The 24,310-nt window shown below is 31.0% G+C and overlaps 1 protein-coding gene across 3 annotated transcripts in view; it reads left to right on the forward strand.

Moving 5' to 3' along the window:
- LOC118181703 (cysteine-rich with EGF-like domain protein 2) overlaps positions 1-24,310 on the forward strand; it is a 68,037-nt gene that overhangs the window by 37,459 nt on the left and 6,268 nt on the right. For all 3 annotated transcript variants that reach the window (XM_085810130.1, XM_085810128.1, XM_085810129.1), the window contains 5 exons: positions 808-916; positions 11,637-11,725; positions 15,938-16,166; positions 20,305-20,391; positions 23,357-23,452. In XM_085810130.1, coding sequence (XP_085666256.1) covers positions 808-916; positions 11,637-11,725; positions 15,938-16,166; positions 20,305-20,391; positions 23,357-23,452 — 610 coding nt within the window. The remainder of the gene's footprint in view (positions 1-807; positions 917-11,636; positions 11,726-15,937; positions 16,167-20,304; positions 20,392-23,356; positions 23,453-24,310) is intronic.

Raw genomic sequence — 24,310 nt, forward strand, 5'->3', positions numbered from 1 at the left:
CTGTCTTACACTTATCACTGATCCAATTTTGATGTTCCCGGAGCCAGTGTAGGAGTAGTTGACAATAATGCTTGGTCAATTGATGCACAGGATTGGGACATCTGCTGCACAGTCCTGTACCCAAAAGTGTCCACCAAACTGTGTGTTCCGAAATATTTGGACTTGGACCTACATTGTATTGGGCTGTCAGCTGAGGGACTGTCTGATTCCGATTTTGCTGTACCAAGCGGAGCAATATCCGACATTCTTTTTCTTTGATGATGCATGGACATCCAACACCTTGGCATCTGCTGCTGGTTTCACCATCATTTATCCATTTTGCATAAATACTAGCAATAGCAGATCATGAGCAACCTACCAGTTATTACAGTTTTGGAGATACTTGTTCCGAGTCTTCGAGTCATTACAGTTCGCCCTTCGAGTCATTACAGTTCAAATTTGCTAAGATCAGTAGCCTTTCCCATGAGTCAACGTGCAAGAATGATTTCTCATAGCTGTGAAATACCATTTTCACTTAATTATCTGCCCTCGATGTCATCCAGATGAGTTCATTGAAAAATGTGGGAATAGTCGTAATGTTTTGGATCATCAGTGTATGTGTGCGGATTTTTATTATTTAGATGAATAAACTTTTGTTCTTTCTGTTCAGTTTATATTTTATTGGTATTGAAAGGGAATTCTTATCAAGTTACATTTTATTACAGTAAAACATTGATTTTTATTGTTTCAAAAAAGAACTTGCCTTGCTTTCTGAATCTGGAAGTAGTATTCCATTGATGGAAAATTTTGCTGTAATTTACTTTTTAGTGTCATCGCTTAGCTGAAGAGCATGAATCTCTTATTGAAGAGTGGTGGTTCAAAGAAAGGAGCTCTTTTCCAGATATCTTTTATTTCCTATGCATTGATAAACTTCAAGGTAAAAAGCTTTTCTTAATGAAGTTCTACAGACTGTGCATGTTTAAATTTTTTTGCTCATATATATATATTAGTCATATTACTCTTGTTACTTAAGAAATTCTTTGAAACAGCTATTAAAAATACATATGAGAAAATGAGATTTATTAAATAGAAATTGTTTTGAAAATTGGAGTTTTGTCGAGGTTGTGATGTTTTTACCTAGGATGAGCTATAAAGTTTAATTCAACAGTGTTAATATTCTTATGTAAACCAGTGTTTTCCAAAGTGGGGGCGTACGCCCACAGGGTGGCAATTCGAAAATGGGCTCATCTAGGGTTTAAGTTAAATGTATGGTGACTCTCAGTTGCTACTCGAGCTGGGTAAACTTACAGTATAAGTCACTTCGATCTCCATGTTAATAGTCATGATTTCAATGTTAGGTGTTAGAGTTCAACTGCTGATTATACTGGGTCGGCACTAAGTATTTCAAGCTATTTGTTCTGAATGGCGCAAAATGCTTAGTGCGGGGATCCCTGCTGTGTCTTGCAGCAATGCTCAGCATTCACTATTGATGTTAATTTGAAATAAGCATTTGTTAAATTGTTGTAAAAGTCTCGTTATTTAAAAAAGTATACATACTATAAATAAATATAAGTGATATATAAATGGCGTGTTAATTCAGTTGGTAATTTTTATTAATTTCAATTTTAGAAGCATCATTTTCCAGAAGAATTTGTCTGGTGTAAAAGTATGTTTTTTTATGGTGGGGTAAATGAGCCTTACATATTTAAATATGCATTTTTAGTCTACGTGTACTCCAGTTCATATTATATTTTTTAGTTTTTAATTGAGGGGGCATTAGAATTTTAGAAAGGCTTAGGTTGGGCATAGCACAAAAAGGCTGGGAAACATTGATGTAAACATTCTCATGTATGAGAGCCAGATTAAAGGTTTTTCCTCTTCAAAATTAAAGTGACATTGTCATCACACATCTTGGGTATCTGTTATTCGTATGTGCACTGAAAAATCTCCTCTTGTTACTGTATATGATATTCTAATGGCAGCGTATTATTGAAATATCTTAAAATTAGCCAACACTTTAATGACTGCCTTAGAAATGCAAATCAGATTTCAGCCATTTTTAACCCCTTAGTCATTTTGCATGTGTTTCATATATATGGGCAGCTGATTTAAATAAGTGTTACTGTGCTCATATCTCACACGGTTTGTGCTTTGGCAATTAAGCATGAGAATTCCAATTTTCATCATGCCAATATCTCTCACGGCTTGTGCTTTGACAATAAAAAGTCATGGGAATTCCAATTTTCATTATGCTCATATCAATTTTATTTACACAGCTACTTCACACATGTTAGCACAGTAGTTGTAATTTGACTGTGCAACATTAGTATGTAGATGTTGAATACTTTTTCCATTAGAACATGTTTTGAAAGGATTCAGTTTCAGTGCTGATCATTTTTTTTTTTTTTTTTTTTGCTTTTAGTATTTGTAAAATGAGTAGCTCAAGTGAACAAGAGGATTTAAGTCTTGAATCAGAAAATGATTCAGAAGGCAGCTTTCTACGGATGTTATTGGTTCTGAAGCATCAGAATTTAAAGCTAGTGAAAACAGTAGCAATCCCATGCAACTTAACCAGGGTGCCAGTAGAACAAAGCTGTATGTCCCAGATATTTGTCCTCCATGTTTTAAACTCAGATTATTGTCTAAAGTTAATATTTCAAGCCAATTCAGGCATTTCACAATATTATGAGCATTTTATTAGTAATGATGTAGTAATTATAATTGTAAAAAAGTAATTGTTATGCTGCAAAGTGGCTAGCGTGTCACACAGCTGCACCACAGGTCCAGGGTTTGATCTTCGGACTGAGCAAAGTTGACTTAGACTCATCCCTTGAGTGGGTCGATAAAATGAGTACCAATTTTGCTTGGAGATTCCTGCGACATGCTGACCACTTGTCCAAGGTATATGCTGATACACTCTGTGGCCCAAGGTCAAGAAAGTAGATTTCAGGTCACTGCAAGCTGTGGCCCACTAGGGCTGTTATACCACTGAGTTTAATTGTTATGCTGAGTAATCAGGAAATGCTGTTGGTAAACCAAAACTGAAAAGGAGAAAAGAATGCAAACCTGTATCACCACATATATACATATGTTCCATGCACTTTTAGCTTTACAAAATATCTGAAGAAAGCATGTGTTGGACAAAGAAAACATCAGTAGAACCTCCTTTTTTCCATAAGATTGTATAATCGATGCTCCGAAATTAAACAAATCCTTGCATTTTGTGAACAATTGATTCTCAAGATCCAGTAAGTCATCCTAACCCAAAACTATCAAATTTGGCCTGTCTATGTGCATTTGAATAAAGTATATCAAACAGCAATTACCCCTGAAAGAGATATTACCACAGATGAATCTTTGATATTATTCAAAGGATGTTTATCCTGGCGCCAATATATACCCTTGAAAAAAGCAAAATTTGGTATGAAAGCAAATGCTAAGTGAAACTAGTTCTGGTTATGTTTGATCATTTATTATACATACTGGAAATGTTACTTCATCCTAAATTCAACAGTGTTCTTCAATTAACCGTGCAGTAGTTCAAAAATATGGATAGATAGATCGGTACCTTCACAAGCTGTTATGACTTTGATATTTGCCATTATTGAAACAAGGCTACTGCATCACTCTAGATAATTATTATACTTCATCAGAATTATGTGATATCCTTTTGAGTTATTAAACAGATGTGGTTGGAACTGTAAGACAAAATAAAAAGGATTTTCTTTTAAAACTCTAAAATAAAAAGTCTGATGTGTACACTACATGACTTCCTTGAACAGAATATTAAATTATATACAATTTTCCTGCATTTCATTAAAACATATTGAATAACAGTTAACGAATTTTGAATTAAATCTACTTTGTGGATAGTACATAAACCACAATAGAATAAATGCACTCTTTAAAGTTCACTATATTTATTTACCGTAGCGACACTTTGGCTCTAGGTTCACTTAACAGCATTACATCTCATTCATTTTATAACTCGGAGTGCATTAAAATTATATCATCTGAAGAATTATCACAAGTTCTATTCAATAAATTATAATAAATCTATTTATAATAAATCTAAAATGATGTATAAAAGAAATTAAACAAATAACAAAGAAACAGTTTTTCGCAAATGATTCAGCGCCACTTACCTAATGCACATGCACTACTAATTAATTCAGTTCTCACTTCACGAGAAGGCAAAAATACATAAAAATTCAAAATATTTTCATTAAAGTGTGAAAGGTATAGAAAAACACAAAACACAAAAGTACAGTTAAAACAATTTTTACAATTAAAATTACAGTTTCTACACAAAAGCAAGCTAATAACTTAAATGATAATTCCAGAAGGAATTAAGCATGATTTAATTCACAATAATAATAGAAGACGTTACTTTGTTGTTGCGAAGCTTAGTTTCTGTAGATTGGCATCAAATCCAATTATCTGTTTAAGTTTAAAATGTAAACAAACATGCTGCCATGGTAATCAAAAATTAGTCTTAACCGCACTTTAAAAAATTCTAAATTGCTGATAAACCCGCAACTATTGCATGCAGGTTAACTAAAGGCATGAAAATCTTAAGCAGAACAACATAATTCAATCATTTTTAAAGCAAAAAATGCACAATTTACAAACATTATAAGAATAAAGAAACTGAGCTCACTGAGCTGTGTAACAGAGTAGATATATATATATATATATTTATGTACTTTTAGTGTGGCCGATTGCAACCAAAATAGGAGGTGCACATCTACATGTTATAGCAGTCCTATATACAAAATTTCAAAGTTCTGAGGCTACTCGTGTTTGAGTTATGCGAGATATGTACGTACATACACACAGATAACATGAACAATTCTCTTCAGAATTAATTTTAAATCAGTTTTATAATTTTTTTTTGGGGGGGGGGAAGAGTTCTTTATTCTGTCCTTTTGTACAGATGTCACACAAAACATCATTAAATTGCATTCAATAGTTATCAAAATGGATATTTTTGTTGAAATATGATACCTGAAATTTTTTCGCGATTACAGTATTTCCTTTTTACTTCGTACAAGGAAAGTAAACAATTAAAATCTGATGAAGTTATATTGTTTAGATAAGGAAAAATCCTCACTCTGAAATGGAAGGACAAAAAGAAAGTAACGATGTTATGATCATCTCATGATTATGGGACTATTGAGGTAAAGACTTACTGTAAAAAGTTGAAAACAAAACCAAAGGTCGTAATGAACTACAATTAAACAATGGAACCTGTTGATCTTGTAGATCAGTATCTTTTGGTTATCAAGGAGCAAGAAATGATGAGAAAAATATTATTAAAAAAAGATTCTTTCCTCTTTTAAAATAAGCTTTTTTCAATGCTTTTCGAGTTTATAAAAAAAGGTGGAAAAAATCACATTTAAAATTTAGACCGGATTTAATCTATGAAATAATTGATAAATATATTTCTTTTATCCATTTTTCAAGACGAGGTTGTCCATCAAATGAAGCGCCATCAAGTCATTTATTTGAATGCCATTTTTTCAAATTTACACCACCTATGAAAAAAAAAAAGAAAGCCATGCCAAGAAAACCCTGTAACGTGTGTTCATTCAAGAGAAAATGCAAATTGGAAACGAATTAGGAGAGAAATGAAGTAGTATTGAAAAACTTGTATTATAGGATTCTGCACACCATGCTTCAAACTTTATCATACCCAGAAAAATTATTAAATTTTTGAAAAAGTATTATAGCTGTAATTGATATTGAATAAAAGCATCATCATTTGCAGATAATAGTGTATATAATTTAAAAGCCTAGCATAAGTGTGTGAGGAAAGACAAATATAAGGTAAAATAAGTTAATACAAATTTTTTTATGTTTTAAATCTATTAAATTTAAGGGAAAATATAGTGTTTTTATATGAATCAATTTAAAATTTTATAAAAACATTAAAAAAAAAAGAATTTGATGATTTTTGAACAAATTTTGTCAAAATTGTGGGACAAGTAAGGGGTTAATGATATTACAACTACCAAACCCATTTCTTGTCCTCACAGTTATGTGCAAAATATTAATTCTGTGAAATGTAAAATAAACAGATATTAAATCATTCAACTTCTGGATTTAACATTTTATGTGATATCTCTAGATGTGAGTTTTTGATGTTGCATTCTATCTACGAATTGAGAATATTATCTATTGCCAGCAATGTAGAGCTCACGATAAAAGTTCTCAAAGTTAAAAACATTAATGAAATTTCACTGTTACCTCTGTTACATCTGCTGGAATAAATTGCAGTTATCTTTGAATTAAATAATCAGCAAAGCATTGTCAATGTTATCACTTTCAAGGGATAATGCATTAAAAGCTGAAAAGGAAAGGAAAATAAATATAATGGAATCAAAGTCATAAAAACATAAGTATTATTGTTCTGCTTTACCAGTTTGTCATACTAATGCATGTGGTGTGCAGTAATTGTTGAATTTAAAGCTTTTCTTGTTTTCATGATCTACATAAAACTGTACAATTTTAAGATAACTTTAGTAAAACAGGATTGAAAAGCTGATTAAATATAGAAGAAAGCTGATGAGTGGTGGGAGGAAAAGAGTATAACATCCTGTATACATCGGGTTATATGAAGACAGATAAGATCGTGAAAGAATTCCACATACTAATATTATCAAGTAAGAAAAAAATATTCTCATGAATTGAGTGTTTCTTGTATATTTCCTTTGGTAGCCCCCCCCCCCCCCGTGTGTGTGCTGGCAAGTAAGATTCTATGTTTTGGTTTGAAAGAAACAGAGTAGATCAGCTCGCGTGAATATAGAAAAAAGCATTTTTTTTTTTTTTTAATTTTCATGTGAGCTGGATGTACAAAGATGCATAGAATCACAGCTTTACAAGCCCCATGAATCCTTAAGCTGGTGCTGACTTTTGTGAAACTTCTCAAATGTATGGGACAATTCATCATGCAGCATAATTTTTGTAATTTAATGAAAAACGAGAAGTGTGTCAGAATTTGGAAAAACCATGATATGAGATTTTTGTTGTGCTTGCTACATAAATTTGCATTCTGTGATTCTCTGGGTCACTACTATTGGTAGATTTATAATTTCCAAGTTGTAATCAATAACAGAAAATGAGCTTCATTTCTTATTTATATTAAAGCATTTAATTATAAGATCTTAAAAACTGATGCCATACCCTTATACAAAGTAGCATTTACTTCAATTCATATCACTCCTAACATGTTAGAGACTGGTGTGAGTTGTTTTTTATGATATGCTTGTAGCAGAAGCTACAGTTGTGGTTGAAACCTTTTTACAATTCAAATTTGATATGCTGCTTTGCACTCATTGATCTTAACAGCCAGCAATTTAGCATATTTATGGTTGATTGATATTGCACTTCTGTATGAACAGTCGAAAGCACGTATATGTTAATGTGTAAATTTTCATTTTCATTTTCATCAGCACCTAGGGCTTAGAAATATTTTGACAGGTACAGTTTAACTTGTATCAAACAAATTTTAGTTTTGCTCTTTAATATGTATTTAGTGTAAAATATTGTATAAGAATTAGTATGAAACTTAAAAGTAGAATACTTCTATTCTGTTGAACTTCCATTTTTTTTAAATCAAAAATTTAAATAGTTGTACACACAAAGTCAAGTTTCTTACGATTTTAGACAGTGTCACACAAAATTGTTGCAAGTGCTTGCAATTGTAATACAAAACAATGAATGAATGGATATTTTAAATACATCTGTGGCAAATTTCCAGCATTATCAACTGCCAAACTAAAGGAGGGTGTCTTTAATGGCTCTGACATTAGAAAACTTTTTGAAGATGGTAATTCTGAGAAGCAAATAGATGTTGTGGATAAAAAAGCCTGGAGGAACCTTTAAAGACATAGTAACAAAGTTTCACGGCAATAAGAAAGATACAGACAATTCCAGGTAGTAAGAAAGATCCAGTCAGTTGCTGAAAACATGCAGTTGGAAAACAAAAATTTAGGCTGTTCCATGACCTTGCATTCACTAGCAGTGAAAATATTTTCATCATTAGAAGCTGGATTACAAAATAGTCTTTTAATGATTACAAATGTTAATGTTATTTTAGTAGTAAAGGAACTACTAACAGACAGTTATGACGAATGTTTCTAGGAAATTAGAACTGCATTTTATTTTCATGTTTAGGGTAATTTTTTCCCCAATGCTCAGTGGCATATCAAGTTCAATTTATTAGGTCATTTAAAAAGTGTCCGTGCTTTTTTGCCACTATATGGTATTGATATCCAGCAGCACTCACCCGGTTGTCTCAAATGAACATGTGCTTAAAAGGTGACATTCAGCTTCCGTTGCTCTCTAATTTGTTGCTCGTGTCAAAAGTTATGTTGATTTGAAAATGAGTGAAATATCTGAAGAAATATGGTATGTAATGCTTTTTTAGTATAAAAAAGGTAAAAACGCTTCAAAAGCATGCCGAAAAATTTGTGAAGTATACGGTGAGAATGCTCTGAGTGAACGAAGGACCCAGCAGTGGTTTGCTTGATTCCATTCCTGAAATTTCGATGTCGAGATTAGAAGGGACTTGTCTATTATGAGCTGTTGCAACCTGGCAAAACCATCAATTCAACCAGTCAAGTGTACACAAGTTGACCGTTTGAATGAAGGAGTCCAGAAAGAACGGCCAGACTTGGCCAACAGGAAGGGATTTGTGTTCCATCATGACAATGTGCGGCTACACGCATTTTTGATGACTCGGAACAAATTGACGGAACTTGGTTGGAAAGTTTTGATGCACCCACCATATAGCCCGGAATTTGCACCATCTGACTACCATTTGTTTTAGTCTCTGCAAAATTCTTTTGATGGTAAAAAAGTTCTCTGACTTGAAGTGCCACTGAAAATCACTTGGCCAAGTTTTTCGATGATAAACCACAGAAGTTCTACACTAATGGAATTATGAAGCTACCCGAAAAATGGCCAAAAGTCATATATAATAAAGGTCAATATGTAGTTGATTAAAATTGATTTTCAATAAAGAAAAGTTTTGTTCAAAAAATGTACCAAAAAAGCACGAAGACTTTTTTGTATGATCTAATATTATCCATGTGTCTCTAATGCTGGAGCGTGTCTGATCATTATTCTAATAAATTATTGACATATTGCATAAGGCCACTGTTTAAAGAAAATAAAACATACAGTTGTATAATGAGTAGTTACATTTATGAAAAAATATAGAAATTCTTTTCAAATAATAAGCACAAAATACAAACATTGGCTTTGTTGAATTATTTCTACTATTTCAAAATACTGATGCAAAATAAAAAATTTTAAAAATATGCATTTATCTACATGCTGGATGCTCAACTCTAAAGATTATATAATGTAGCAAATTATATATAGTACATAATTGATGTCGTAGAAAAGCATGAAAAGAACACAATTATAGACTTAGTTTAAACAAAATGTTGGTTATGGAGAAGATAGTACTGCAAGACTATATTATCATTTATAGTGTATTTCACAGCAGTTCAAGCAATATTCTGATTGTCTGTACACTCATGTGTGGTCTGTGCATAACTTTTGGTAATTGTGTAAGTGCATTGTTGTCTTCCATCTTGGAATACAACATTTCTATGGTGTCCACTGCAGTATCATCATCACCTTCTTATTTTCTTGGAGAAACCCAGCTGTAGTCTTCTTTATCTGTGCTGTCATAATCGGAAAAGTCGTTCTTTTCTAATAATTCTAATATTTCAGCAGCAATAATTTATTTTTGTTTACTTTCCTTTTCTTGGACTGTGAAGGTTCTGCCAGACTTGTACAACCTGCCATTTTTAAAAATGCATATAAAAAGTGCAAACACAAAATTTTGAAACTATGCACGTAAAAAAACAATACTTCACTAACATGTCTAAACAACCTTTTATATGAAATTTCAGTGTCACACTAAAAAATATAGCATATCACTCATGGTTAGTTGACCAGTGTCTCAGAGCAACATCAGCATATGAAGTGGTGCCATTTTGATCTATCTGTCATCATGTCAGTAACGGTGAAGATGTTAAAGGTTCACTTCCTAAGTTAACATTTTATAACAATTTGACTGTTTTCCTGAAAATCTGGATGCTATTAATGAAGAAATGGGTGAGAGATTTTATCAAGATGTTAAAGAGATGGAATGAGGTTTCAGAGAAAATTAATTACTTCAGTGATGGTGGACTATTGCTGGATATTAATTGAGATGAACCCCATCAAGAATGTAGAAGGAAAAGCATGAAATAGAGCATGAGTAGTCCATGGAAACTTCAGCATATGTAATAAAATTGTGTATTTTACATACATTGTCTTACTGTCAGCTAAAAAAGAATAAATTGTAAGGAGAATACATTTAAAGTTTATTTTAAAATCTCACACATTTTCACAGTTTTTCAACTTTTGCAGGTTTCAATTGTTGGAATTTCTGAAAAACCCTCATGTGATGAGATAAAATGAGGGTAATTTTCAGATTCAATGCTAAACAATACATTGGAATCAATTAACAAAAGTTAAAACACGTGATACAGCCCAAATTTTGGAGGCTTATGTTTTCAGTACATGTTTTATAGCAACTTACTAATGAATTGAATAAAAACAAATTATTTAATGTATCTGACTTGTTGAAATTGTAAGATGCAGAAAAATTTGAATGTTGTCTCAATCAAAAATGTTTAGTTCATGGAATGTCCACCTAGCTAAGAAATGCACGAAATGAACCTGTAAATAATGTTTGAGAGTTTAAGAGTTTGTTTAATAGCAAATGTACATATAATATGTAAATTCAGTTTTTTAAAATTAGGTTTCATGAAATAGCAGAAGTACTTGCATCATACAGAGGGAAATAACCTTTAATATTTCTCTGTGTAAAACATGACAGTGGTTATGTAATGATAAGAAAATTATTTTCAGTTAATGGCATCAGATTTCTAGTTCATAAGCACCATTTTGTGTATGCAGCGATTTCTGTACCAGAATAGGATGCTGAATCAAATGGCACTTTTTGAAGAGAGGAATGTTAATAATAAACATGTTTTAATTCTCTCCCTTCCCAACTAGATAACCAGACCGAAGCTTCAGACCTCAAACTACAGCATAAAGGTATTTATCGTATAGAAAAATAAAATTCCACAAAATGTGCGGGGCTTCGCAAATAACTTGTTCTCACAGTGGCACCATTTAGAATCATTTTAGATCTTTAGTTTTCTAATTATAACAATAATTACTCAATAAACTAATTAAAAAAAGTAAATGGACTTCTTAATAATCTATATTAGCATATTTAATGATACAATTATTATAGATAGCGTAAATTAATCTGGAAACTTGCTTGCAAATAACAAAACTATGTGTCACTTGATCAGTAAGCATTATTTAGTGTATGTGAAATTTATACATAATATTTATTTGGGAGGAGGTAATTTTTTTGATGCGTGTTTTCTTCAAAACTATCCTTTTTTTTTTTTTTTTTTTTCTGCTGCGTACAATATTGTTAAAGGCAGAAGCAGTTTTTGTGTTAGTGGTAGTTTTAGTCTAATTTAATTTTCTTTGTTCCTAAAAAGATAGTTCCTCTTACATTTAAAAAGTTTGCTTAATTATTATAGTGTATGTATTTATTTTTTTAAAAATTCTAGTGTGCTGTCCTGAAAATCATTATGGACCAGACTGTAAACCATGTAGTGGTGGCTTGATTAATTCATGTAGTGGGCATGGTCATTGTAAGGTCAGTGTTTTATCTAAATTTGTATTTTAGATGATGATAATATCCCTATATAAGCTAATAATCAAATTAATTTTCTTAGGACAGTGGCTTCCATTTTAAACATTAGAGGATGAAAAGTGAACTCCAACCAACAAATTAAGTTCATAGTTTTTTTTTCCTTCGAACGATCTCATTCAGGTCATTAGTGACACAAACATGCATTTAAGTCAGCTGAAAAACTGCTGAAAACCCTTTGCAAGATAACAAATTTTGCATGGGAGTAGGTTTCACCCAGATGATGAAAACATCAGTATGATAATTCAGTAGTAAACAGAGGCTGCAGCATGACATGTTTTGCTTTTGCCAAATCCATTTAACTCTTAACAAAAGTATTAGCCTTTTTTTAAGTAAAAGAAGTAAAGTAGAGGTTTTTTTTAAATAAAACTTTTTTTAGTAAAATGCAGTCTTCTTTTTTTTTTTAAATGTGTATTATTTTATTTGTTATATTTTTATGTGGTACTTGCTAAAACAGTTTTCTTTATGTAGAAGGCTCATATAATATTTAAGTAAGTACTTTGTTATGTGCTTTTCTTTTGTGCTAAATAAACTTAACATCTTAACGTATTTTGATTTTCCAGTATGATTATTTTTATGTGGCATGTATTCCCATATCTCTGTTTTCAACAGTCATATAAAAAAAGCTGGTCTAGCCATTTGACATTATATATTTCTGAAAAAGTGTAAATAGTGTTAGCATTAATATTTTATTACTACAGTCAAAAGTCGTTAATTCGGACACCTATAATCCGAAATGATCTATAATCCTGACCTCAAAGCTACAAACTTTCTGTGCATGTGTCACGTTGACGCATAGACGCTGATGCAAGACCTATACGGCTGCGAATATGCGTGTGCACATGTGCATAATACGTTTACACATGTGCATTTAATGTATAACGAATGGTATAAGCTAAGCTAAAATGATCTAATTCAGTTAATGTTGCAGATTGCGTTGTTCCTTAATCTTCGAATTTGATCCGGCTTATTGTTTTTTGCAGACTGTTAGAGCAATTTTATAAAAGTAAGCTTGAACTTTCGATTATGTCAAATAGAATTTCCGATATATATTTACTAATATGTAAAGGATCTACAAAGCGAAAATATGTTTCGAAGTCCATTAAACAAAAAGTGGAATTGCTGCAAAAAATGGATAAAGGCATATCCTTTGTTTCTCTAACCATTCCGAAATCTGTTTATCAATTTCACGCTGCTCTGTGGTGTGTGTGTGTGGGGGGGGGCGAACGCTGCGGCGCACAATGAATTGGAAGTTGATCTGTTAGCACTATCCTTATCTTCAGGGCAGATGTTTTTATTTTATTTGGCTTATAATTGCTTACTAATGTAAATGTTGTATTTCATCTCGATATGCTTCGTATTTGATATGATTTAAATTAAATGCCTCGTCATTATAATTCGCTTCCGATAGCGAAGAAAGTGACAGAAGTTATTGAAAACGAAAAAATTTTGATTGACAAATTAGTCAGTATTCTCGACACAGCAATTATAGGACTTGAACAGCGGAACTTTGTAACTGAAGAAGAAATTATGTCTGTTTATAGAATTAAAGAGAAAGTATTATCACATAAAACGAACTAACTTAAACAACTTACATTGAAAGAAATGTTTAATAAAGTAAACAAATAAATATTAAGCTTTTTTTTGTAAATTTTGATACCCTTTAGATCATAATTGTTCTTTATTTCATAAATTATGGTTTCATATTTTTAATTTCATAATTTCTGCATGCCATCTTACCAGATTTAAACTAATGATCTATAATCCGGAAAAATCGATAATCCGGAATCGCCGAAGTCCCAATGAGTCCGGATTAACGACTTTTGACTGTATTTGCTAATATGATTTTTAAGTTTTGCATTAAAAAGTAGATAAATTTTCCTGCTTTGAAGTTATAACGAATGGTCATTCACTGCAAAATATAGTCATCTTCAGTGTACAGAAGTTGGTTATAAAAAGATATACATATGTGTCCAGTGGCTGAACATATTACTTGTATGCAGACTTATGTATCCAATCATGAAAGCTTTAACACCTTTCTAAAGGAACTAGTGAAAAGTTCGAGATTTTTTTTTTTAATTCAAATTTGTGCTCATCATAAATAAAAAGGCCTTCCTCTCTTATCATTTCTTTGGCAGATAACTCTGATCAAATAGGAAATAGAGTGAAATCAAACTGAGCCTGCAATTTATAATGTTTTGTTCCATGTTAAATGATACTGTATAGAAATGTTTGTTTGCTATCCAATGTAATCTAACTAGTTGTTAGATATGCCTGTCTGAACAGTGCTGTTGACAGTTCAGTAGGGTTTAAGCTGCAACACCTCATGCAGATCCAGATCCATATAAATTACTTAACTGTTCAGTCTAAATGAAACTGAACAGTTAATAAGCAAATTATTGACAAGATTATTTTCAACATAAACAGAGATTAACATTATTACATGCATGCTGAATTTTATTCATCTATGTCATAGTTTTACATTTTTTGTTTGCAAGATGAATTATTGGCACATACATCTATAATATTCTATAGAATACGAAATGCTGTAGATGTTATATATATTATCGTCACTGTACGTTAGAAATGAAAAGTTTTTTAACCCGTCAACTGTCACGTCTACATGCCAGCAACAAACACACTCACTTCCCAGCCGACACGCAGGCGTGCCAGAGCGTTTTCCCGTTCAGCCCCGACTGTCACGTATTTGTGCCAGTGTCCTGGAACGTTTTAAAAACTATAATTTCTGCCACAAGATGGCACTGTATGTCCATATGGTTTCAGATACATGTACATTAGACCTACTCAAAGTGAGAGAAGCTTGACTCACATACACGTGTTTTTGATTATATAAACAAAAGGAGAAATGAATTTTTCCGAATTGTGTGATTTATGACGTCTCTTTAAATTCGCATGTGGTAGTTGTTTATTGTAAGTAGAGAAGTTTTATTTTTGCTAAAGCATTGGGTATTTCGGTTTCCAGTTCAGTTTTTAGAAAATAATTAGATCTTGTTAGACATGAATTCTTTCTGTGTTTACTGTTGCAATGTCGAAGCGTAGAAAATGTTTAACAGAGCATGAAATAGCAGAAATGATGCAAAATATTTCAGATATTGATTCTGAAATTCTGATATTCTGATATTGATTCTGAAGATTAACTGAAAGACATTTTCCAAAACTTTGTTCAGAAGAGACTGATAAGAAAATGAGACGACGATACTTCGTTTGTTCACATTCCTGGAAAAATCCTCCAAAATGGCAAATGAGTTATTACAAGTGCAATGGTTGTAACGTAGGACTGTGTGTAGATCCCTGTTTCCAAATTTTTCATACGAAAAGAGAATTTTAAGTAATATATTTGGTTTTCAGATGTATAATGTTAAGAGTCATAAAATGGTGAGTAATGAAAATAAAATCTGTAAAATAGGCATTTAAACAAGAAATAAGGTAATTAAAGTATATATAAAAATATCTAAAAAGCATAAGCCATTTAAATACTCTATAGGGCATTATTAAACAATGTGTTGATACTTCAAAAATTTCATGGATTTAGGCTTAATAGCAAAAAAGCCCCTGGCCCTGGACAGACGCTCGCGTAAGACACTGCCGGCCTCCGCAATAAGCGTGCTTTTTCGCTACCCAGCGTGAAGGGGTTAACAAACTAAATGCTTGAAAGTATATAGTATATATCAAGCAATTCAATTTTTGCCTTTGAATGGCATGACTTTTCTCTACTTCGTATGAGCAATGAAATCATAGCTAGACACACTTTTGATTTGAATTACTGTGTCATTTTTGGGTTCCAGTAATGTAATAAATGCAAAGCAGTTCATTGCAGCATGTTGTGGGTACTAAATGTGTAAATAAATGCTTGGTAAGGAAATTTCAACTACAGCATTAAAAACTGCATAACAATTTAAAATGTATGACAACAACCATTGAAAGCATTTATTTTTAATTCATGTGCATTTTTCTCTGAATGAGATACCAAAATATATTAAATACAATATTTCTATTGTAAAGTTTTATCAACTTTATTTTATTATTTTTATTTATTTATTTATTTTTTTTTTGTTTAAACTAATATACTCATTCTAAATTCATAATGCTTCACAGTAACTGACAACTTCTGACATTGTATGCATTTTTATAATCTAGGGTGCTGGAACTAGAAAAGGTTCAGGACAGTGTCGTTGCGACATTGGATATACTGGAGAATTTTGCGATCAGTGCAAAGTTGGATATTATAATGATACTTCTAGTGGTACTTCTTGGCAGTGTTCAAAGTGTGATAAATCATGTAAAGGCCATTGTCGGAAAGCTGGACCAAAAGGATGTGAAGTTTGCGTTGATGGCTACCAGTATTCTGTTGATCTTGGTTGTATTGGTATGAAAATTTTGGATTGTCTGCATGCAGTATAAGTGCACTGGTATGCATACAAAATTTGTAAAAGTTTATAAAACTGGGCAAATTAAATATGTTTGAGTTCATTTAATTTTTAACTTAATAAATTAAGGAGAGTTAAAAATCTTATTTTTATTAATTTTCGTAATTTTAGTAAGGCCTAATACTTAAAAATCTGACTTTAATATTTGATTTGGGATCAGATTGTTCTGACAGGATATATATAAAGATTTCATATTTTATGTTTACATAAAATATGAAACATATTTTTAAATATGTTTTACAATGGGGAAATTTTCTTCATATTTCTGATAAGCTGCATGTTGCGTAAGTGGTTTATTAATGGTAAACTTTATTGTAATTCATTTAACTCAAATTTAAGAGTTTATGGTTTCATAATGTACTCGTAGTTATCCCCTCTTACTTTTAATATTATTGCTTGAGAGTTTAAAAGGGACAATTAGGCTCTGTTTACTATTATTTAGAGAAGGTTGCAGGGGTAACTTAGCAGATTAAAAATAAGTTTCTAGGATTAACATGATAATTGGCTATGCTTATAAATATTTGTTCATAACAGTTACTGGTTTCATCATTATTATTTTTACTTCCATGTTATATGTTACTGCCATAAATCAGGAGTTTCAAAATTGCATCTTTAAAAGCTGCAGAAAAAAGCATGCATATGTAAATATAGTATTTAGTTGCTATATATCAACAGATTTTGAATGTGATCATGCATTAATGACATCATCTTTGCGTGAATAAGCTGAGTATTTTGTATCTGAGTGATTTAAATATTTTGTTAATTATTAATTGCATTTATATATATGTATGACAAAATTAGAAATGCCTATAGAGACTTAGCTGTAAACACATAAGAATCTTGCTTGTGGTCTTGCATTGGCTGACCAGTGAAAACTGCCAAGTTACATAACAAATGTTAAATAATGAAATAGAATAAATATAAGAAAAGTCAGAAGTCGAAAGAAAAAGTCAAAAGAATTTTGTTTCACTGAAGGATTAACTTAGTGATAAAAATCTCAATTTCAGTGGTCAAGTTAATCAGTTGCAGATTGATTTTCCATGCATTTACATTAAGCAGAACTTCTATTTTGTCGGCAGAAAGTTATGAAATTAAATGTATTTCATGTGCTATTTTATAACTAGATGGATAGGTGTGTGATTAATGCTACAGTGGTATAACTGTATTTATATGTAAAATAATGTGAGATTGTGAGGTTCATAACTTATAGAAATAAATTTTTAAAACCATTTCATGTTATCTAGAATATTGAGTAATTGCTTTAAATTTTGTGTTGTATGTCTGCCAGAACTATGCATTGTAATAAATGTGTTTTGGGTTCAACTAAAAAAGTTCACTGTGATGTTTTCAGAATTTCCACCTCCCAAATCCTAATTTAGTCCACGAAGCTTAGCATTAATTTATTTCTACATTTAAATTTTTTGTACTAATTTAAATACATAAATTGGCCAGTTTTATATTATAAGTGCAGTCAATATAGAATATAGATGAATCTATGCGATATCCTGATTGATTTGCAGTAAAAATAGTTTATTGTAAGCCAAAAACATGTTATATGCATTCATCTCATTTAATTCAATGATTCTCATAAGTCAGTAATTCAGTTCATTGTTTATCAGTAGCATTTCAGCATACATTATTATTTATCATGATTAACAATGCATTTGATTTGAGTAGATTGTCATAAGAGAGCAGCTCTCCTGATGAGCATGCATACAGTACCACTGCCAGATTTAGATTTTGTGCCGCTCAAATGTTCCATAAATGTAAAAGATTACACTGCTCCTGATTTATATCATGCAATCTCACAACTTTTGCCTTTTTATCATCTTAATATGTCATTGGGCTATTCATGGGCTAAGCATTGCAACTTATGGTATTGCCAGATATGTTTTGATTCAATCTACTACATAAGCACCCAGTATGCAATTTTTCTAACATATAAGACATCACCAGGAAAGTATTTAGAATTTAAACTTAAATAAGAAAACAGGCTTAATGAGAGAAGGAAAACATACTTTACATATTCCATAAGGTTCTTCTATGTTTACTGCATAAATTATTACTCAACCATAATAAATGCTTTTTTACAAACAAATGCTGAGATTACCAATTTTAGGTTTGTCAAAGAGTTTTTGTGTTCATTAATAACTAGTTGAAGGCAGCTGTTTTTTGTTATCAACTTATGCACATGAGAACTTTTTTAGGGTATTCCATTTTTATAACAGTCTCGGTAAGCTAGAGAAAATGGCATTGGTATAGTTTGGGCTTTAAAAAGTGTGGTTTGTTGCCAGTTATTATGTACAGGCAGGAAAACAGAACTTAAGAAATGGTGACCGCTGAAAAATTTCTAATCTGCGTGTGATGTATGTTTTTCTGCTGATGTGTTGCTTCTTTATATATTAGATTAATTGCTGCTGTATGCATATATTAGATAAATTGCTTCTTGTGTATGTTAAATAAATTGTGCTAGTGCTTAAATTACTTGTGTGTATGAAACAGTTACTAGGATGCTAGAAAACTTAAAAGTTTTTCCTTCTCTCATTAAGCCTGTTTTTCCCTGTCTTGACAAAGCTGCTGTAGAAATGAAATGCTGTTTTATCTAAATGCATATGAGTGGATTTTTTGGGGGGAAGGCATGCTTTAGTGCAGATTGTAGTATTTTTAATTACTACACCAGTGAAGAAGAAATATATGTTATCATGTTTGTCAAGGGTGCAGTTTATATTTTTAATAGACTGAGGAAGAGCTAAAAGAGAAAAATAGAGTTGGAATGTCAGTGATATAAAGACAAATTTAGAATTTGCTTTATTACTTCTTTAAAAATTACCTAAATGTTGTAGGTTGAGTGAAAAATAAAATTCTCATATGTACTGTAAATTCATATTTGGCCTTTTAAAAATAAATAAAGGAAAAGAGCTGCATTTGCAAATTTCTTGGATGGTGCTGTAGTCCCAAATAATATGGATAGTTAGAATTGTTTGGTTCTGTTTATCCTGTTATGCTTAGCTATTAATGGCTTTTTCATTCATAAGAATATGACCAAAAGCAGTGGTATAAGTGTAATAAGTAAAGCATTCAAACAGTAACATATTATAACAAATATTTAGATAAATAAAATTTGATATACTCTTGCAATTAATTTTAGATTGGTGATAAATTGTAATAAAATGAGTAATACATCCAGAATCCATGAGGAAATCAATTAATAAAATGAAACTAAGGTGTAAATGACCACTACAGGGACAAATCCATATAAAAATTTAGGGTAGCTCACTTTATGAAAGCCTCAAGGAAAAGAAAAAAATAAATGAATATTTAAGAAAGTTACAGAACCTTGTGCTAAAAATGTTAGGGGGAGAATATGTGTGTAAATCTGGTAAATCATGTCAGCTTTCAAGCACTGACCAGTCTTTAGATATTACATTTCTTCTGGAAAGTCATGCACCCATCCTTCATTTAAAGCCCAGTTTTTTTCTCGTTAAATAAATTTTTCACTGAATAAAAGAACTCAGTATTATCTATGAAATCCAAATTATTTGCAGTTTGTAAATCTACAGCTTAAATCGTTTGTAGTTGCTGTGTGCGTATGCCATAATAGAATCAGTTTTAAAAAGTAGTTCTAACATTTTACATTTTTATCCCTTCTTTTTTTTTTTTTTTTTTTTGTTTTATTTCTGTTCTTATTGTCTTCTCTGCATAAACAAGAGTATTCTTGAAATTTTTGTTGCCCACCAACTATTTTTAAAATATTGATATATTAGAGTGAAAACTGAGGGTAAGTATATTTCCCCCTCTATAATGTCTATTATTTTTTTATTAGTAAGTTTCATATTTACTAAAACTATGAAAAGTACTTACATAATGAAGTAATATATTTTTATGTGATTAAACTTTATTTTATGAATATTTTGCTTCTTACTTGTTAATTTGTAATTTTTATGCGATTCATCATGCCAAATGTCTGCATCAAATTAACTTATTGTATAACTACTTTCTGTTGTATCTTTTCATTAACCAATACTTAAACCCAAACTGTAAAATTAATGTACTTGTTTAAACTGCATTTTTTTCCAGATCTGAACGAATGTATCGATCTAAGCTTATCTGCATGCAAGCATGGCACATTTTGTGTGAACACCATTGGCTCATATCGCTGTGTTGGTAAGGCTTATTAATATCTTTATTAATCTACTTTGCCATTTTGAGTATGTCAGAAAAATTATTAAGATGGAAATGAATTATTTTAAATTTTATTGTGATGCTATGCATTTAGGAAAATAGTACAAACATACTTCAAGTATACCACTGAAAGTTTATTCTGTGGCAACTCTGTAAACATGTGTTGTAATCGCCAACCGCGCGCCGTTATTACTAACTGTAACCGAAGGTGGTTTTCGGCGACACACAGTCACGTCTCGTCGTCGGTGCGGTTGGTCGCTCGTTTTCCTCCAACGTGATTGTCTATCGACTGTAGTAATTACGTTTTAATATTGTGATGTGATTAAATGTTTTTGTTATCAAAAATTGGCTCTTATGGCATGTTATAAATTCATCCTTAAAAGCACTGGCAAATTCCAATACGCATAGTTTGTTGTTGCACACAGCCACAACCACGTGCAACAATTCTTTTGGGTTCACAGTATTTCATTAGCAACATTAGTTTAATATTATAAGGCTGCATTAAAGTAACTAAATATTTATTATAAAGTACATGTAAGTTAAATTAATATTTGGTGGATGTTCTATTTATTTATGCAGTTGGCTTAAATATTAGATCCTCGAAAGGGTCAGTTATTGCTGGATTGAAATGCAATATTAGTGAAAAATAAACTTTTGGTACACCAAAAAGCATACTTCTTTTGCGTGTCTGTGTTGAAAAATTATAATTTGAAGACTTTTTTTAAAATTCAAATAATATTAAGAAGTGGGTATGTATTTTAGTGAAAGTTGTAGTGAGCTTGATTTAAGAAAAGGTTGGAACTTTGCTTCTTTAATACTGCAATAAACAACTGAATTCTGTGTTTTGTGACCTAAGCAAGACCTAAGAATGTTCAATTAAAATTTTTTCTCTCCCATCTTCATCTCAACATGTTACTTTTTGGAAACAAAGTTAATGCACAGTTGTGATGTTCTTTTAAATTTATAAATTTGTTAATATTATGTACTTGGTTGACTAAAAATTTGCTGGAAGGAATGGTAACACGAAAAAAGGGGGATATTATTCAACATTAGGCCCATAAACCAAATGCAAGGATAAAATTACCTTGAACCTTTGTTTTTAATATATTGTTATAGGTAAGTAGACTCTGTGACATTATATACCAGCAAATATAAGAAGTTAAAATTTGAGGTCTTCCTTAAAGTGTATTCCATACTGATTATTTATTTTACTTAAAATATTATAGCAAACTTCTGTTATTTAGAATTAATTTATTCAAACATAATTTACAAAATATGCATACACTACATTTTTCCATTCTTGAAAACTTTCTTGAAGTTTTTTAAGCTCTATGGAATAAAAATTATTATAAATAAAATAAGGAAAGATGTCCAAGTATTTTATATTAATCGTAATTGCAGTGATGTTTTGATATGAGCATGCTTATAGTTTTATTTTGGCATCTAGAGGTCATTTTTCAACGTTTTTTGTTCTGGTTTCAGCAAAAGCTGTTTTTAATCTGTAGATGCTCTAAATATATTTTATGTTCTTTCTGAAAACCATGCTTGTTTGCTGAAGTGTTGAAACTAGACTATATTGAATGGAGGGAGAGGCCACTTTATTCAAGGGGGAATTATGATTCTTTTACACAAATAAAATTAAATAAGATAATAATAATAATATCTTCCCCCAGCCTACAATGGGGGGGTCACTTAATATTCAAATCAAGTTGTGAAGACTTCATTTACATACATATTAAATTGCAGTGTTAAGTTAGGTGAATGTCTTCCCGGAACATTCTATGATGATAAGTATCCAACTGATTGATTCCCTATACCAGTTAAATTTCCAAATTAACTATTCGTTTCATATCACTGCATTTAAATTTTATACCAAAATATCATTAATAATTTCAGCTCGGCCTCTATATATGAAATTTAAATCGTATCTATGGGACACTAGTAAAGGATCTTATTGGTGAGGCATTTTATGTTTTTCAGAATTAAAAAAATCATTAAAAATTGTATATGGGAAGCCAGTATTTCTTGGAGTATTTCTTGGAAGTGAATCTAAAATATATTCTGCTTTGAAACAATTAATTAAGAAACAATTAATTTAAAGTACTCTTCTGAAGACCTTTTCCCTTCATTTGATCAAAGTAGCAACTTATTAAAGTATCTTTAATTTGTAGCTGTTTGGGTTTTTGTCTGATAATATATCTATTGTATAAGAAATTTAATTAAAAAAAATCAGACATACTGTTGCTAATTGCATTTATTTTTGCATACCTTTCGTGCTATTCAACACAGTAGTAATATTGGTGTGTCTTTTTCACATATTGTCTTTAGAAGCAATGATGTTAAGTTTGAAATTTGTGTATAATCTATCCCTGAGCTTTCAGTAAAACTTCACAATTTCTCATGCTTTGACTACAAGGACATTGATTCAAGGGTACTGATCTGTAGAGGTTAGACAGAAAGCTGTAAGTGATAATCTCTGACAACATAATAAGAGTGTGAAAAGATGATGAAAAAGCAGCTGGGAGAAAAGGTGCAGAGGGTGAGATGGCTAAGATTGCCATACTCGTATTCACTGAGTGAACCCTTGAAAGCATAAACAGTTCCATTAAACTAAGTTGCTTCTCTGTGGATATATCACTATTTGAAAACTTAGTGGCACATTACACTGATAGTAAATATTTGTCAACATAATCTTGCAACAAACTCCTGAAAATTTTTATTTTTTAATTTTTATTCCAAATATTTTGGTTGTTGTGTGCTTTACCATGTAAAATCTGAAAAAATGATATTTCTGCAGTTTTAGTAATGCTTCGTCTTTGAGATTGTTAGAATTGTGGTACTTTTGAAATAAGATAGTAAAATAGTTTCATTTTATTTGTTTTATTCACTTTCTGACTAAGTATATTAGATTTCAAAACCACAAATTAAACTAATTTTTGCATTATAGAATGTGATAAATCCTGCAATGGCTGTACTGGTGATGGCCCTGATATGTGCGAAGCATGTGCAGAAGGATATGTATACCAAGAGCCCCTTTGCATTGGTATGAATTATTGATTTTTATTGATTATTTTTATGTAAACTGCATACTGAATTTTGTATTAATTTCAATTTTATTATGAAGCATTTCAGACTCTATATTTTAAATTCTTTTAAAATTATCCATGTAATAACTTTAAAAATATTCTCATATTGAATAATGCTGTGACATAAAATGATATGCTAAGCCTAGCGAAAAATACTGTTAGCAATCCCATTTCTCTGTCAAAATGACTTAATGTATTAATCAACTACATTCTTTTTGTTATAGCTCAAGTAATAACGTCGATAGTTTTTTTCACCTCTCTAAACATTTTTCCATATTTTTTATTTATAACTTTTAGAGTTGTAATCTTAAAATGAAGAAAAGAGGCAAAATTTGTGGGGGTAAATCATGAAGACTCTCACAAGTTTTGTGGCTAAAGATTTGGTTAAGTTTTGCAAAAATTCATTGCTGTAGAATTATGCTGATACTAAAATAAAAACAAAGATTATTATAATGAATTACTGAGATCAGCAGCAGCTGTCTCAGTTATGAATACTGAAGAAATGGAATGTTGGACTTAGATGATTTTCAAGACATGCCACTGTGGCTTAGTGAATATAAGATTATTGAATACTGTTAGTTTATCGTAGTTTCTCATTTTATTGACTGAATGAGCTAGCTGCTTAAAAGTTTTTATAGTTTTCTACCAATAGCATAAATACAAACCAGTGGCCTTAAAAAGAATTTATGGATACCCATTAAAGCAGCTAGTTCTTTTCTGTAACATGTAATGCAACCTTCCTCGTATCTTATAATTTATTATGTGCAATACTCTATTTCTATGCACATTTTAAATACTTTTTTTTGGCCAAAAGT

The sequence above is a fragment of the Stegodyphus dumicola genome, chromosome X2 (genome assembly GCF_044657685.1).
Source record: "Stegodyphus dumicola isolate Sdum_Otavi_A_Nest chromosome X2, ASM4465768v1".
In the NCBI taxonomy this organism is placed as follows: Eukaryota; Metazoa; Arthropoda; class Arachnida; order Araneae; family Eresidae; genus Stegodyphus; species Stegodyphus dumicola.